This window comes from Diorhabda sublineata, chromosome 5 (genome assembly GCF_026230105.1).
Source record: "Diorhabda sublineata isolate icDioSubl1.1 chromosome 5, icDioSubl1.1, whole genome shotgun sequence".
Classification (NCBI taxonomy): Eukaryota; Metazoa; Arthropoda; class Insecta; order Coleoptera; family Chrysomelidae; genus Diorhabda; species Diorhabda sublineata.
The window spans coordinates 19,087,840-19,106,018 of record NC_079478.1 but is presented as its reverse complement, the minus strand read 5'-3'; the positions used below and the strand labels follow the sequence as shown (position 1 = coordinate 19,106,018).

Below are 18,179 nucleotides of genomic sequence, written 5' to 3'. Positions count from 1 at the left end.
TGATTAATAGATCATAAACATCAAAATAAGAATTAAATCAAAATAGAAAATTTTATAATAAGAAAAATGAATTTTTACTTAGTCCTTACATTTCAAAGATGTAGCAGTACTTAATCATCAAATTATATGTAGTTTTATTAGAATTTACAAAATAGAGCTATAAATTTTACTTAAATTATTTAGCTTTTTCGTTTTTATGAATGTGAACCATTTCTAAACATTCTCTTTTTCGTGTATTAGATTCTGTTCCAAGAATTTTTGAATCTTTATAATTCAATTAATGCTTTTTTGATATTTCATGATTTGTTCACGCAGTTTTATTTTTTTTATCGTATTGATGACCTCTTAGTCTATTTTCTAAATATTGTGAGGTCTGCCCTATATAGACAGCGTCACAATTAGTACAAGGCACTTGATATATATTACTTCTTTTGTTTTTTTGGTGTTTTCGATTTCAATTTAGTGAAATATTTGGATAACGTATTATATAAGTTTAAATATCTAAATACATACATAACATATCCGAAACAGTGTTGTGTTTCTTGTTTGGTGCCATGCTGTACAGACGTTTTTTTAAAATTGTTTTGGCCCTTGGAGCATACCGAAAAAATTATTCTGGCCCAAAAGGCTTCAAAGTTAGGAGAGTCTTGATTTAAATTCACAATTCCGTCCAATGGATATTTTTTATTTGATTTTATCAATTTTTATTAGTTGATCTTGGAATCTTTTACATTGGACTGTGCTACCGAATATTCAGAAATATCTTATAATAATTCTAGTTTGTCCCGACAGTAGAAAAAAATTTGACATTTTATCTCGACACTATGTCACTTTTTATGAAATTACTTTATATTACTATAAATGGACAATGCAAGAATGACACGTTCATTAAACTATTCGGTAGAGCAGTCGAATTTGTTTGTGTTGAAATTATATTTCTTCCTGCCGTCACAGCCCCCGTTGATTTACTTGGTTCTAAACTCTATGTTATTTGTGCACGACCACACGTTCTAAACATTTTATAAGCTATTTTTGTCCTGTGCGCTAGCAATTCATCACCATACCCTTCTTTAGTGCAATCAAGTCTCCCCCAGATTCTACTAAACGTATAGCAGACGATCTTCGAAATGTACATTTTCAAGTTGAAGAAAATTAGCCACTGTTTCGCGAACCTTGTTTAACTATTTTTTACCCACAACCGGATTGATACATTTTCCATAGTTATATGCATAAAACAGACGGCTGCTGCTGGACGAAAGGCCTTGTACATTCGGTAAAATTGAACATATTTTTCAGTAACTAGAAATCTCCTGTTTACATCATTATATATTTCCTAAAATTTCACAATTAATAACGTTCTCGAATTTTTAGTTACATCTTATATTTCACAAATTCTTTGGCTACTTCTACTAATAGTCCCGGAAACCAAGGTTTTCACCCCCGATTTCCATAAACCTACATCGTTTTTAATGAAATGTTGGCAGCATGTAGAGAATACCTCAAAAAGCAAAATCTACCCTACGCCGATGTATGCTTTTGCACTAGGGGGTTCCCCTAACTGGAGGTTGAAAATTTTTATGTTAAAAATAAACGCGAAAATTGATAGATTGTATTTATGTATTATTTTTTAGCATCTAAGATGGTATATTATGAATTATTTTGATTTGAATAAGCAGTATATTAGTACTGATTTATTAAGTCACATTCAATTTTATGATATAAGACTGAATTTTTCATAAATCAATAATGGTTCTAGTAAATAATTCTATTATATTAATCCATAAATCTTAACGTACCTAATGTAAAACTCAACCAAATATGAAGCTGCATCAATAATTTCTTTAACATTTTTATCTTTAATTTGAAATTCGACGTCAGCCTGTTTCATCTTAATTTGCACATTATCAATTTCTGATACCATTTTCGATACACTAGAAATTGGTGGTGAATTATCTTTATTAGCTAATGATTGTACATAATGCGAGATATTCTGTCTAATATCTCCAACTTCAGGTATTTCACATGGGCTTTCTCTGCCACCTAAAGATAAAACAATAAAATGGGGAAAAGTTTGACATACAAAATTTGCAGTTAGATATTCGGTGTCATAAATACCTTGGTGTTCTAAATCATCACCCCATTGGCGAATACTATCTAAAGATGAACTAGTGCTTAAGATATGCGCCGGTGAATTGTTAGAATAAACCAAATTTTTCTCATTAAAATCATCCTGTATATTTCTTACTATTAATTCAATGTAATCTTTAGTATCTGTTGGATTCTTTTTATTTTGAATAACATTTAAATCCAGATGCAACTGTTCCAAATATCTTTTGAAAGCTACTAATTGGAAACCGAGGCTGTCACCAAAATGACCATCTAATATTGCTATTTTTGCTGCTGCCTGAAACAATTTCATACATTTTTGCATTGTTGAATACTGGCAAGACAAACTTATACAAAACGAAATTTCATGATTGAGAACATGTTGATGGTATCAGAATAGAATGTTATTTTGGAATGTGCAATTAAATATTACATTGCAGTACACTTTATTGTGCCCCTTATAAGAGCTGTTTTTAAAATTTAAAATTCTATTTTCACCTCTAAGGTTCCAACAAACACCAGCTTATAATTACTATGCATTCTAGAACTATAAGAACAAAACTTTTCTCCTTCCTGCAATCGTCATTTTTTGCTAAAATATTTGAATCTAGTGGTACTATTTTTAGAGTAAACATGCCCTGAAAGACATTGCCAGATTGTTTCTTGTTCTGTTTTTTCATTTCATAATAAAAAAACTGTCCTTACCTGATAATTATGAACTTCAAGACACTTAGACAATATATTATCTGTATCATAAAACCCATGATAAGTTTCTAAAACATAGTGAAGTGTTTTTTGACCTAATTTAAATTTGGGAGCTTCATATATGCTGTCCAATGATGATGAACTATTTTGTTCTAGAGGTAATTCGTTGTTTTCAATTTTATGTATACCGTAAGGAGAATAATTCTTAGAAAATAGAAGTTTCTGGTCACTGGGATTAAACGTTATCGCCATAGATGGAAGACCAGGTATTTCTATGGGTAAATTTTCGGTGTTGCTTTGTCCTTGATTTGGAAATTTCAGTACTCTTCTAGTATTTTTGAAAAATATTACTTTACTCTCAAGTTTTCTGTTATCATCGTCCATAGGTTTTCCCAAAATTGTCTGGAATTTAAATTGATATCACAACAAAATATTTTGGACAAACAAAAAAAAATATTTGTAGCTAGAAAATATTGAAAAATAGACCAAATATCTGAAATTAAAACAAAATAATGGATAGGAACTATACATGAAAAAAGGGGAACAAATTTAATCCGATAAATACAGGACAATTTCTTTAGCACAAGTAACAAAATTTTTGAAAAAACGACTAATGCACTTCTTAAGAAAACTTAAGACACCTAATAGAGGAAGGGGAACAAATGTTACTAGTATTACTGATTTCAAACCAGCCATTGAGTGATTCATTCGAAAAGACATATGGACAATACCAGATGGATGAAAATACCTAAACAGATAATGAATAATATAATAAGCAGAAATAAGAATAGTGAGGGTAAGAAAGAAAATATGCAGGCAATATCTGAAGTGTTTATAGTGGAAAGAAAAATAGAGCAAGTGGGCAGTTCAAGCTCACTGCTTTTTATACTTACCATAAAAAGATAGTCAAGAGCATAAAAAGACAATATTAACATTGTAGTACAACAATTGGATATAGGAACATGGAACCTATAAAAGACATCAACAAAAAGATAATTAAAATAAAATAGCTGAATTATTAGATATTGTGATAAAGACAAATAGATTAATGAAAATAATAATGGAGGCTGAAATCTTTATTAATAAACGAGGGGGAAGACCAAGAATGAAGTGGACACATAAAATAGAGGAATAGGAGACAACAGGAAGATATGCTTTGGACGAATTGATGAGAATGGCAATAGACAAAAGACAGTGGAAGATATGTATATAAGAGGGACCAAAGCCCAGCTTGAGAAATCAACACACAAAACAATCACAAAAAATATCATCACCACAAAACACAATTAACTATGCTTTAATTTACCTGTGCCATCGACTGACTACCCCAAGCCAAAAGTTTTCCAGTGTGATCTATGGCCATTGTATACTCTAAACCACATGATACATGTAAAAATCTCTGAGAAAAGAGACTATTCATGCCTTCTTGTTGTTCAAGTTTTGGAACACATAATTCTTCTTCTCTACTTTTAGTCCATAGAATCTACAATAGTTGATATTTCGTGAAAAAGCTGTGGAGAGGACATTTTTATTCCATAGTCTATTAGTAATTAAAATAATGACAAATTATTAGTGCAACACCCATACAATTAATGCTAGTGCATGTAAAATGTAATTATTATTATTTAATTTAAGAAAAATTACTGTGTTCACTCTAACAAGTTAGTTTAGAATTTAACAATAGGTTTAACAATATTTCTAATATATGATCAAAAAACAAACGTATACAAGTGAGTAAAGATAGAATATTTATGGTGTTATTTTCTTTCCTACCTACCTTAAGCACCACATTAGGATTTAAGAATAAGTATCACATGTATAAGAATAAATAATGTTTATATATATTGTACGATGAATATGAATACCTCATTTATTAGAACAATTATGTAAATAGTAAAGATATCACCTTGCCATTATGTAGAACTACAGTGTGCCTATATCCGACATCAACTTGCTCGATGGGCTTCTTGTTAAAACCTGTAAATATGTGTGTACTGGCTTTCCACGAATCAGAAGATTTGAAAGAGCCGCAATTTTGTTTCTGATTGTTTTTTGACTGGAATATTCGTACTTCTTGTGGACTAGCTCCCCATGTATGAACTTCTTGATTACTAAGTACAGCAATCTAGAACGAAATAAGAGTAATGCGATTTCACATTTTAAAGATCCAAGACGACAAGTTTATCTCAGGAAAAACATGTGATTTTAAGTGAAACCATTTTATTTATTATGCGGACGACCTACTAATATTCGCTAGCGCAAAAGAAAAGCTACAAAATGAAATAGAAAGGTGGAGAGAAGAAATGAAGCAGATAAACATACAAAAGACGGATATAATAAAGATATCAAACAAATAAAAAAAATAACTGCAAATACAAGAACAGCGTTAACAGGCTGAAGTATCTAGGGACAATTGTAAGACCAATATGAAAATATCTACATATGTAGCCCTTATACAGGTATTCTTAAACAAAAAAGGCATAATAACAAATTAAAGCAAAAAATAACATGTGAAATGAAGGTACTGAGAAAAAAGCTGGGGTGAAAAGATTCAATAAAGTGAGGAACGACATAATTAGACGTGTATTAAATGTAGTGAGTACAGTGCAAAAAATCGAACAACAACAATTGAGATCGTTTGGGCACATAGTGAGAATAAAGGAGGACTGAACAGTTAAAAGTGATATCGGAAACCGAAACTGGAATTGTAAAAAACTGGAAAGAAGAAAGAAAAGACTGTACAAGATAGTATTATCCGGAAATATCACCTTTACACCCATAGTAGAAGAGGTTGCGGATAAGGAAGTAAGTATACCAAATAAATAACAAATTATATGATAAATTTTTTGCTTCTTCATCGTGCACGTTTTAATAACCATTTAGCATTCTTAGAAACAGAAGGTATATGAAGCTTTCAATTTATTCATAATGTAAACACACTTGGTTCTTATCAAAGTCATTAATTTTTGACTGAATGTTCAATTCATTTAATTCGGAAACTATACTTATTAAAAAATATACTCACGTTGTGAAAATAAGCGGTAGCAACTTTTTCAATAGGCGTATTACTATCAGAAGGTACTATTATCATGACCGGTTTCACAGATTTGCTTGCTTCTATATTACTACCTTCTAGCTGACCAAAAACATTGGAACCAAAACCATATAATTTACCATCACAACCTAAAATAAGCGTATGTGCGTGGCCAGCTGATACCTAAAATACAAATTTTAAATTTACAATTATTACGAAAATGTTGGATGGGTTAGGTTAGGTTGGATAAGAAAAACGAGAAAAAGGATGCTAATTCTTTAACAACATAGTTATATAAAACAAATATTGGACATTTATGAAATGTAAACTTTCTTTTAGAAGAAAACTCAAGAAAAGGTGATGAGTTTTTTTTGCTATTATTTTCTATATTAGTTAAACATTAATTGTAACAATACAAAGTCAGAAATTATTATGTAGATATTTAAAAGAATAATTTAATTCACACATAGTCACAGTCTTGTATTTGCGAAAATACGAATACAAATGTCACCGAGAAAGGAACCGGTAAAAATAACAATGAAAAAAAAAGAACATAGTGTTGCTTAAGTTCTAACACCTCATAAGTCCAAAAAATGTCTTTTTGATTTTTTGTGTTCATTCGATAGACAACTCTAGATAACTGACACAAACATCTTGAAAGCGATCTATGTTTATGAATTTCGAAAAAAAAAATATATGTATAATTTTCGCGATATACAAACAATGACAGTTTTTTTGCTCTCCTGAAAAATTCTCATTTTTGACTTACCCTGTGTTAGCACGTGACGATAGATTTCCTGTGACACAAAGGATTTATATAAAAAAAAGACTAGGGAAAAAAGAAAGACCAATGAACGCAGAGGAAGATGTAATCGAGAGCTTGGACAAAATCAGAAAAAACACAGAAGAAGCTGCTAAAAAGGCGATAGGCACACACATAGTCGTAATAAACAACAAAAACATTAATACAACTCGAGAAATTAAAGACAAATGTAAGCAAAAACAAGAAGCTTTGTTAGCGTATGGAACGTTACAAATACCACGAGCTTACAACAAATACAAATTGATTAATTAGAAACGAGACTAACTTAGTAGTTAAGCAATAAAAAGTGAACATCGAAAAAATTGGAAGTAGACTTCTACAGCATTCAAAAACAATATGAAGAGTGATAGGACAAAGGCAAGAAATAACAACTTTGCGAATCAAGTCAAATATCAGAAGACAAATGGGTAGACTACCTAATAGAGCTATTGGAAGGAGAAAGTAACACTAACACAACCAACACACTGCACATAAGGAATAACGTGGAAGTCACCATTTAATAAGGATACCAAGACCTGAATACATGATGGAGTCTATAATGAACTGCTGAAGTACGGTGCCCAACATTCTGCTACATTGCAAAATACCAGATAGATGGCGAACATGTTTGAAAAATGATATAAACAAGATCTGGTCAACTACAGGTGGATTAATTTGTTGGATACAACATTGAAACTCGTTACAAAAACTCAGATTCAGATCAGGAAGTTCCTGCATAGATGCAGTATTTATCCTACGACAACTGGTTGAGAAATTCATAGAATATAACAAACCAGCATTTCTTTATTGACCTCACAAAAGCCATTGATCGTATTAAAGTGTAAGAGATTATTCACCTATTGTACAATAGATACATAACTATCATTATAATCCAGACCACCGAAAACATATAATCGACAATCAAGTTTAGGTTCGCATTAATGGTAAACAATAAAAACCCATACCAGTCAACAGCGGTATCAGACAAGGAAACTCGCTTAGTCTCGTCTTATTCAATATAATAATGGTTGAAATCATAAAAAAAGGTGTGACTAGAGAAAGGTTATGAAATTTGTTATGCTGAACGTATTATGGTGGAACAAACATCCAAGACAAGGAACAAAGGCGCGCTTTTACAAAGCGTTAATCAGACACATAATGACCTATAGATCAGAAACATGACAAGAAACAAAAAAGAGAAAACTCTTGGAGACCACAGAAATGAAAATTGTCAGGCGGACGTCGGAAAAAACACTATTAGTCCGCGAAAGAAGCGTAAACATCACACGATTATGTAACGAATGGGTATCATAGCGTAAACAAACATGGAGCCAACATACAATTCGAATGACTGATAAAAATAGCAAGGGATGAATCTCCAATTGGAACATGGAGTAGAGGTCGACTACGAAAGAGGTGGAGTGACAATCTAAAGCCAAGATGAGGGAAGATATCGAAAAAGAAATAGACGTTATTAACAAAGAAGAAAGAAGGAGAGGACTAATGTTCAATTGGAAAATAAATATTTTACTTTCACAATTATATTAAAGCATCTGTGTGTTTCGTGATAATTGGTTTTTATATTAAAAGTTTGAACTGATTTTATAAGAAAAAATCAAGACACAACATTACGAAATATATATAAAAAGGTTTAAGAAGTGAAACGTTCAAGCACGTGTAATTTAGGGTGATTCATTTCCGAAAAAAATATTAATCTAAAAAAACTTTTTTTCGGTACTCAAGCAAAATATTAATCTATATATAAAAAAATTACAAAATACAAAAAACATTTTTATTTGCAAATTTCTAATACTTTTTAAAATAATGTAAATCAGTTTGATGGACCTTGTGGGGAATTCGAAATCGCTTTAGATATTGGTGAACCAGTGCGATTTACACAAAAAACTCTGAATCGATTTCGGAGAGCATAAAATTCCCCACAAGATCCATCAAACTGATTTGAATTACTTTTTTAATATGCATTTTAAATGGTAAAACTTTGAATTTAAATTGTATGTAAGTACTTAAAATTGATATCACCCTAAATTCTGTATGTTCAATACCTGACCTTCATTCTCATTACCATGGCCCCAAAACTATTTTCAAGACCGCGTTTTTCTAGTTAAAAATGCTTCCATGTAATTTTTCAATTTGTACTCAAAAGAATTATCTATAGGATTGTACTTAAAAGGTAGATCCAAAGAAAAAGGATAGTTATTCATTTTGCTACAACTACATCTTCTTAAAGACACTAGCGTTGTCTTGTTGTACAAAAAGTTAATATATAGTTAATTGCCTAATTTCTATCATTAACCAAAAGAAAATTTATTGGTATATCTTCTTGATATACCACTCCACACTACACTCTAATAATTATTCCCTTCTTCATAGAACAGTGAACTTTTTTTACCTGTTTAATGGGTTCTGGAAAGTCTAATAGTTTTGGCATAAATTCGTTATCACAGTTTCCATGCCCAAGTTGTCCATGAATTCCCCAACCCCATGTATAAACCTTACCAGCTGAAGTCAACGCTACACTATGGTATTGTCCAGCGCAAATATCTATAATTTTGCAAGAAGAAAGACTGGTTATCATTTGAGGATATGGACTTTCTTGAACCGAGTAACCTAATCCTAATTGTCCGTATGTATTGGACCCCCAAGAATACACCTGGAACAATAATAATATAAAAACATTGAATCACAGTTTTATGTTATACGAGGATGTATTGATATCTAGTTAGCCTATACCAGTTCCATCCATAAACAAAATATTGCGTTACCATAACCACGAACAATAACTTATTAAAAGTGTCAGTGTAAAGTTTGACGTCAAAAAAGAAAACCAGAGTTACGCAATAAATTAAAAGAAAAAAGATGTCCACTGAAATTGCGAAAATCGAAAAATTGCAGTATCGAGCCATCATCAAGTAAAAGGTGGTAAATTTTCTTCCAACGAGAAGGTAATGAAAGCTGTGGATGTCTGGTTTGCAGAGCAAGAAGAAACATTTTTTTAAGGTCTAGAGAGAGAGAGAGAGAGAGAGAGAGCTGCAGGTTCGCTGTAATAATTTTATCCAATTAAGAGGAAAATATGTTGAGTAATAAAATATTTTGACAATGAGACTTTGTTTGTAGGCTAAGAATTTTTCAATATATCCTCGTATATCGTAGTCTTGTGTTTAACAGATCAATTTTTTGTCATAATGTAAATACAGAATCTACATATTAAAGTTAAAAAATGATCCGATTGATAGTATGACTTTTAAGATTTTTTGATTTTTCCCGAAACTTACTCAACAGCAAACTTGGGTCAGTATGAGTTAAAAATATGCTTTTTCATAATTTTTTATTTTTTATGCTATCGACGATAATTATCTACTTTGTGATGAACGCTGCTTTATGTTATTAAAGTAATCATTCAAAGTGACCACCTTCAAATAATTTCAATAATATATAATTACTTTTCTTCTCTCTGTTTCCACAGTGTGTACTAGACAAGAATGAAGGCTTATAAATAGTCATTTTCATCATAATAGTAATTTAATGTAACTCTTCGCTACAGGATGAATTTCGTGAAGGTCGTCCAAAATCGGCTGTTGTGCCAGAAAGCATTCATGCTGTGCTTAAACTGATATTCCAAGATCGTCATGTGACATACCGTGAGATTCAGATTCAGAAAAAATAAATCGCGATGCTTCAAAAGACGTCTATAAGATCGTGACAGGTGACGATCTTATATACCGATGCATATGAACTCGAAACTAAACAGTAATCGACTGTATGGGTCATTCTCCACTACAAGCTCTCAGTTCAAACAAAAACATGTTGAACGGTGAAAACATCGAATTAATGGATCATCCGCTGTACAGTGCTAGTTTGGCACGAATGATTATTTCTTATTTCCGCAAATAAAAATAAATTGCGAGGTCAACGTTTTCCTACACCTAAAGAAGTGGTTGATGCTTTCAAATCACATGTTTTGGAAATCGGAATGGAATAAATGCTTCAAACGCATGCAAAAATGTATTGAGCTAAAGAAAACAATGTGGAATTGGAGATATATGGCATTGAAGTATATGAACAAACAAGAAACTTTAGAAAGTTAATACAGAATATTGAAATTCTGACAGAAACTTGTAAACAGTTATATCTTCGTTTAATTTACGCCGTATTGTCATATCTTAGGAAATTTTATTGCGGGCCTATTTTTTCTGAAAACAACATTTCTATTTCTAATGTTTTGAAAATATAAATTTTCGAGTGAATCTTGGTATTATTGAAGTTCAAAAATAATCCAAATAATGGATGCTGATAATCATAAAGTTGAACACGTACATTGTGAACATTTAGGTACAGAAATGTAAAGGAAAATTGTATCTTCATAATAACACTAGTTCATACATTTTGAATATATTTATATACCCCAAAGTAAATAATATATAATATTTTGATGAACAATAAAACCAAATCCAATCATTTGGTTAGGTTAGGTTAGGTTATTTGTCTATCTCAAAACTTAAGTGGCAACCATAGCAACATTGAGATACATTTTGATTATAGAAAAAAACTGCTGATGTCATCAGTTAAATATAGATCGTAACCTATAATAAATTATTCCTCTAAACAGTCAATCTATATGAAATATTTATTTTGTTAATTTTCAACTACATCGTTTGTTAAACTGAAAATATTTCCAGATATCTTTTTGAGGACGTCCTGTATATATAACAAAATATTGAATTTTTTTAAACCTTCAATTTTCTAATTTTAATTCATAGATTGCATGTATGTGATATGAAAAATTAGTAATAATATATTATTAGTTAAAAATATATTCTTCACTATAAAACGTTTTATAAAGAACAAACCATTTAGATTTTTCTTGTGTTTACAAGATAAGACAAGTATGAAGAATATTTTTCTCCTTTTATGTTTATTTCATATATACGAAAATGTCCTGGCAATTGTAAGTATTTGTATATAAATTTTATAGATCATCAATTATTCTTAAAGATACAAAATTATCTACTTCTAGTTGATACATCGATAAAGATTTGCCTTACATTGCATAATACCAAAAAAATTCTCAGTTACTATTATTACGACATGAAGTCCTTAAATTGTTTTTTCCTTTTTCTTACTTTGCTTTTTATTTTCGAGTATCAGAACAATTTTAATAAATTTTCTTTTGTAAATGATCTGATTTATTTTAAATGGGGCTGATATCATCAGCCCACCTGTTCTCACTTTGATATGGTAGGTCACACGGAATGCCAAATTGATAGTCCAGGAGCTGTCAATTTGAAAAGTCCCCTCATACCGTGCATGTATTTTTTATATGAAAATTGATAGTTCAAAACTATAAGAATTAAAAACGCGAGTTTTGCGTGGATTTGCAAAGCCGGAAAAATGTTTAATTAATTAATTATTATTAAAAAACTGATAAATGTTTCTCTCATGGTATGAAATGGTTTGCCTAAAGTGTATTCGATAGAAAATTTCATGCTATTACATGCAATTTCTGAATTTACGCAAATAATACATTTTTTTGGCTGGGAGAGTTTCCTCTGAAGCGAGGTATGCTAGTTTCCGGCATTTAAATGTTGTCAAAAGTTCAAAAGCCCTGTTTAAGACCGTTTCATGCCATTTCAAATACTTCTATACGGTTAACTGTGGCGGCATTCAGTGTCCAGACTTCAGCTCCGGGTTCAGTTGACCGGTAACGCTCTGTCCATGTATCTATATTTATATTCAGTACTATTTCATGTCATATTGCATTTACAGAATATATGAGATTTGGTTTACTGTTATTTTTTAAGGTTAATTTTTATGTCGGTGACTACTGGGTTATGGTCCGATCTTATATCCGCATCCATATAGGTGGCGACATTTGTGACTCAGTTCCTAAACCTTTCGGTTATCAGAATGTGATACATTTGGTTTTTATTGTGTGTCTTTTATGTTTTAAAATTTTATTCTAGAAAAAGAGATGTCTATTGACACTAATTTTCAGATGACCGAAAAACAAATTGAGGCTACCAAAAAATTAATTAGAAATACTTGCATAAATAAGCAGGGAGTAGCTCCTGGTAAGTTTTAAAAATGGAATCCTGTGAAAGGTTGAAATTTATTCTGTCGTCAAAAACTAAGCATCAAATTATATAAAAATCAAAACTAAATTTTAATTTCATTAAGCACTAAGAAATAAAAAAGTATTTTTCTTTATCTTGTCAAGGTCTGTAAAAAAAAATCAAATCAAATTGTATTTACTAATCCTGGGCCAACTTTTAGTTGTTTCCGAGTTATTTGATATTATTGTATTAGTTAACAAGTTTTAATATTTTATGTATAATTTTAGTAGGCTTTGTAATGTATGATACTTATTTAACTGTCATTAGTCAATTGTTGATATTTTCGAAAATCGTCAAAATGCCTCGTTCTATAATTAAATAACGAAGATTATGTGAATTTGCTTTTAATACATGGGGAATGTGACAAAGTTGTTACAAGAACATGTACTTTATTTGCTGCTATTTATTAAATTTAAGAAACTCAAATATCTCGGAAATGATTAAAGTGGAATAGGATTAGTAAATATAATTTGATTTGATTTTCTTACAGACCTTGACAAGATAAAGGAAAATACTTTTTTATTTCTTAGTGCTAGTATCAACGGGACAAAATAAAATTTAGACAACACCTGCATTTCTAAAAATTTACAGAAAGCATTTAATATCTGGATAACGGTAAGGTTTAGGTATACGAAAGTATATTTATATATTTATTTTTTACCCCTGAATACATTAAAATAGAAAAAAGCGGGTGGTTTTATTTGAAAAAATAAAGAAATTTGATATTTATAAAGTTAAACTTTAAACACTTTTTATAAACACCCTGTATAAATTGAAAAATTTTTCAACATACATTCAAATAAATCTGACCTTGCTAAAAGCAGCCAAATAGAAATCATTTTCATATCTTTAAGGGTATCCTCGTAAAAAAATAATTTAAAGGTCTGTAACGGTCAAATTTTTTACAAAAAAAATAATAACTCAAAAAGTATGCATTTTTCGAACAAATCTGATAAAAAGTTCCATTTGAAATAACAAATTTACACGGTTCTACCGAAAACCGGCCATCTTTGAAGATATTTTAGTTAAAAAAATCGTATACGAAAACCTATACGTAGTAATTTTTATGATTTTACTATAAGTATTTTGCCATATACAGATAGTTTTCACTAGTCGTGGGACACCCTGTATGTGTCTAAAATAGTCTTGAGAATAGGATTTCAATGAGTAAATTGGTAGACCACCACTTAATGAATGAATTATGGATTGCCGATATATTTTTTATTTTACATAAGCTTGATTTATTTAAACCTATTCCGTTTTTAATCATTTTATATTTGAGATAATTGATTGTTACTATATTTTTAGAAAAAGTAGATGGGATGTATAAGGGAGAGTTCGACTTTTCAGATAAAAATTCAATGGTAAACTACAAATTTTATTTTATATTATTTTGTTAATGACATGACCATTTTTTAGTGTTATATGTATTGTGTTTTGAAAACCTACAAATTGGTAAGTCTATAATTATGTAATAAGTAAATTATCCGTTTTATCTATTTTTATTTAATAACTTTATGTTGTACGTACAGAACGTCTTAAAAAATAAGCGATAACAATATAGCAAAATCGTAAATGACACATATAGATTTTTCAAAGATATTTTCGAAGAAAATACACTCGCATAAAAATCGATTCAAGCGACATCCCTGCAATCACAAATATCTGTCAAAAAAAACTGGACATGAAATTATATTTTTCTTAAAACTAATAGTTCCTTTCCAATAATATGTTATGATCGCTAATCAACCTTTTTATGTTCGTTTCAAATAGAGATAATTAAGGGTAAATGACCCATATAAAAGGTTATCTACCTGAGCCACTACTATCTCTTAGCCATCAAACGTCAACGGATACACATTTTTGTTAACAACAAACAAGAATCCTACCTGACAATAAACACTCAAGCGGTCACACTATTGCGACAAGGCCAGATACAGCGGGTAGTGGACAGACCGCTGCTACTCTACTGTTTCCAGAGTTTACCATTGTTGCCAAGAGACCAGTAACTTTCATCGAAGACGCGGTTCCGGAAGAAAAATGCGCACATTCGAGAGAGATGTCATTGTCAACACATCGCTGAGAAATCGGGCACTTACTGGTATTCAGAGACACGCGAGGAGTAGCTGCTCTTAAGGGGGCTAGCTTTGAGCCAAAAAGGCCAGCTACTCTCACCAAATTAACCCCAGCTCACAGAGTTGTTCGTATACGATGCCAAAGAACACTTTCATTGGACTTACGAACAATGGAACTCCGTTATCTTCTCAGACGAAAGCAGAGTGTGCCTGCTTGGTTAAAGAGGACGATTCCACAGAAGATCTGGATAAAGATTCACGTCGTTTTCTACACCAGTTTCATCGGCGAAAACTTAATCCTGATGCATGACAATACCTGTCTATATAATACAATTCGAAATTGGCTAAAGTCCTCCAATTGAATATTTATAGGATGAACTTAAGAGAAAAGCTCGGGCAAAGATCCTGCACAAGCCACGAAATTGGACCTGAAAACGGCGGTCACTGAAGAATGGGAATGAAGATAGCATAGAACAAGCGCAAAGAAACTTATTCATCCATGAAAAACTGTTATTAGGGCCATAGGAGGGAGCATTAAATATTGCTTGATTTCAAATAAATTATTATGTTCACGAATGTAACTTTGTATTTTCTCTACTGTTAATTATATCCCCTTTTTAATTGTTAAGGATTCCTTTTCATTTGATATTTTTTTTCACCAAAAAAATAACAATAACAACAAAGACCACTCATTATAAATCTAAGATTAATGGTTTTGAGATGCTAAAATCAAAAAAAGAGTGACCTGTGACCGCGAGAGTGTGACTTGATTTGTTTACTTACGAATGTATATTATATTATATTATAGTGCACTAAATTAAGATGTTTAGTTTGTCATTATTTAGAAATTACAAAATAATATAATTTTTGATTTCTTGTTTATCGTTTCCATCTCAACAACTTTTTTCTTAAATATATCATCACTTAATAAGTCTTGTGACTGACACACAGATGGCGCTGCTATTGTCAAATACTATGACGTTTATGAAGTACCAGCTTTCAAAAGACTACGTTTCATGACATTTCAATTAGTCAGAAAAAAGTGACAACCATTTAGGTTGTTAGCTATTTTGTTATTTTCAAAACAAATTTCGTGTGTTAATTTATAATTACTGTTAAAAAAAAAAGAAAACATACTGTAGAAGCTCAGCATTTGCTTCAAAAGTGTTATCCCGAATCTGCTCCATCTAAAAGAACTATTTGTTATTGGTTTGCTGAATTTAAACGTGGTCGTACAGACGATGGTAAACTTTCTGATCGTCCAATTGAGATGGTTACTCCAAACACCAAAAGAGATAAAAATTGGTAATATCTAATCGTAAATTGAAATTGCTTGAGATACCTGATGCCGTTAAGATATCAGAAGACTATGTGTTTACAATTATGCTTAACATTTGAACATGAGAAAGTTTTTTCAAAGTGGGTACCGCGTTTACTCACAGTCGATTAAAAATTAGATTTTTTGCGTCGATATATGACAATGGATGAAACCATGGATCCACTATTTCACTCCGTAGCGTCCAAAGGCACAACAGTTAGCTGGGAAGGTAATAGCTTCAGTCTTTTGGGATGCGTATGGAATATTTTTCATCGACTATCTCCAAAAGGCAGAGACAATCGATAGCGAATACTACATAGAATTGTTGGATCGTTTGAATGCAAAAATCAAGGAAAAACGAACAAAAAACACTGTTACACCAAGCTTAAATTGAACGAATTACACTCCGAATTGCTTGTTCATCCACATTATACTCCAGATCTGCCCCCCAGTGACTATTAGCTATTCGCTGATCTCAAAAAAATGCTCGCCGGTAAGAAATTCAGATTAAGTGAAAAGTAATTGCTGAAACTGGAGCCTATTTTGAGGCAAAAGATAAATCCTTCTACAAGCACGTCATCGAGAAGTTTAGGAAGCGTTTGAATGATTGTATTGCTCTTGAAGGTAATTACATTGATGAATAAAATCCATTTTGGGCAAAACAAATGTGTTTTTCTTAGTAAGTCTCACGACTTATTGGGTGATGTGTTACAAACTTAGTATGAAATTATTATCAATAAAAACAACAAACGAATTTTGTGAAAATGTACTTAGCGTGTAAAAAATATTTTGAGTATTTGATTTACTCTAGAATATTTATTTATTCATCAGTATCTTTGTCTGTTTAAAGCTGCGGAATTAAACGAATTTAACAAAATTTTTTACTTGCAGATAAAAAAAGACAACACATTTGACTGGGAAGAAGGTATAAATGTTATGCAGACTATCGCTCCTCCTAATATTGCTACACCCGTTATTGAAAGTATTAAAAACTGTAAAAATGCTGTTAAGACGGACAATAAATGTACAGCTGCCCTTGAAATCGCCAAGTGTTTATATGATGACGATCCTGAAGTAAGCATGAGCATTCACAATAAATTTAGGTTCACATCAAGATAATACACTCGTGAGTAAAAAAATCGACTCGACACCCTTGCAATTGCAAGTCACTGCAAAAAAACTGGACAATAAATTGTAATTTTCTTAGAGCTAATTGCATTAACTTCAAAATGATATATATTATTATAATATTTCTTGCTCTCACGTCCAATGATATGTTATGATGGGCAACAACGCTTTTTATGCTTGTTTACAATAGTGCTAATTAGGGATAACTGACTATTATAAAAGGTTATTTACATGATCTACCACTATCAACTAGCCAGCCTTCAGGAACCACAAACAAGAATTCTACCTGAAAAGACACAACAGTGAGTCGGTGAACTAACCATGAGTTAGTCTGCTGTTTCCAGAGTTTATCATCGTGGTAAATTCTTTTCGATTTTAATTTTCTCAATGATATCACTGAATATATTCGTTGATGAGATGAACTTGGTTATGGAGGATCAGGCTCCCAGTTTTTTATACTCTCTTATACTAAAAATTTGGACATGAGAAAGCTGTACGTAAGATGGGTGTCGCGTTTGCTTACAATGGAACAAAAATAGCGTCTTGAAGATGTTTCCATAGAGTGTTTGGCAATATTTTACAGAAATAAAGCCGAGTTTTTGCGCCGTTCAATAACCATGAATGAAACGTTGGTCCATCACTTCACACCCGAAACAAAAGAACAATCAAAGCAATGGACTGAAAAGGGAGAACCGGCTCTAAAGAAGGCAAAGACCGTTCCACCTGCAGGTGCGGTTTTTTGGGTGGGATGATTTCCATTCACTATTTTGAATAAGGAAAAATCTATCAACAGCGAATATTATGTGAAAACTTCATTTCTCTAAGAAGAAAGTGTTGTTTCAACAAGACAATGCACCAGCTCCACTTCAGTTATTCCAAT

General features: G+C 31.3%; 1 protein-coding gene across 1 annotated transcript in view; it reads right to left on the bottom strand.

The window, feature by feature from the left end:
• Positions 1-18,179, bottom strand: part of LOC130444311 (uncharacterized) — a 41,894-nt gene that overhangs the window by 6,676 nt on the left and 17,039 nt on the right. Inside the window, exons 12-18 of the mRNA XM_056779389.1 lie at positions 9,058-9,318; positions 5,837-6,028; positions 4,718-4,936; positions 4,118-4,294; positions 2,812-3,213; positions 2,116-2,404; positions 1,797-2,040 (exon numbers count right to left, since the gene is read on the bottom strand). Coding sequence (XP_056635367.1) covers positions 1,797-2,040; positions 2,116-2,404; positions 2,812-3,213; positions 4,118-4,294; positions 4,718-4,936; positions 5,837-6,028; positions 9,058-9,318 — 1,784 coding nt within the window. The remainder of the gene's footprint in view (positions 1-1,796; positions 2,041-2,115; positions 2,405-2,811; positions 3,214-4,117; positions 4,295-4,717; positions 4,937-5,836; positions 6,029-9,057; positions 9,319-18,179) is intronic.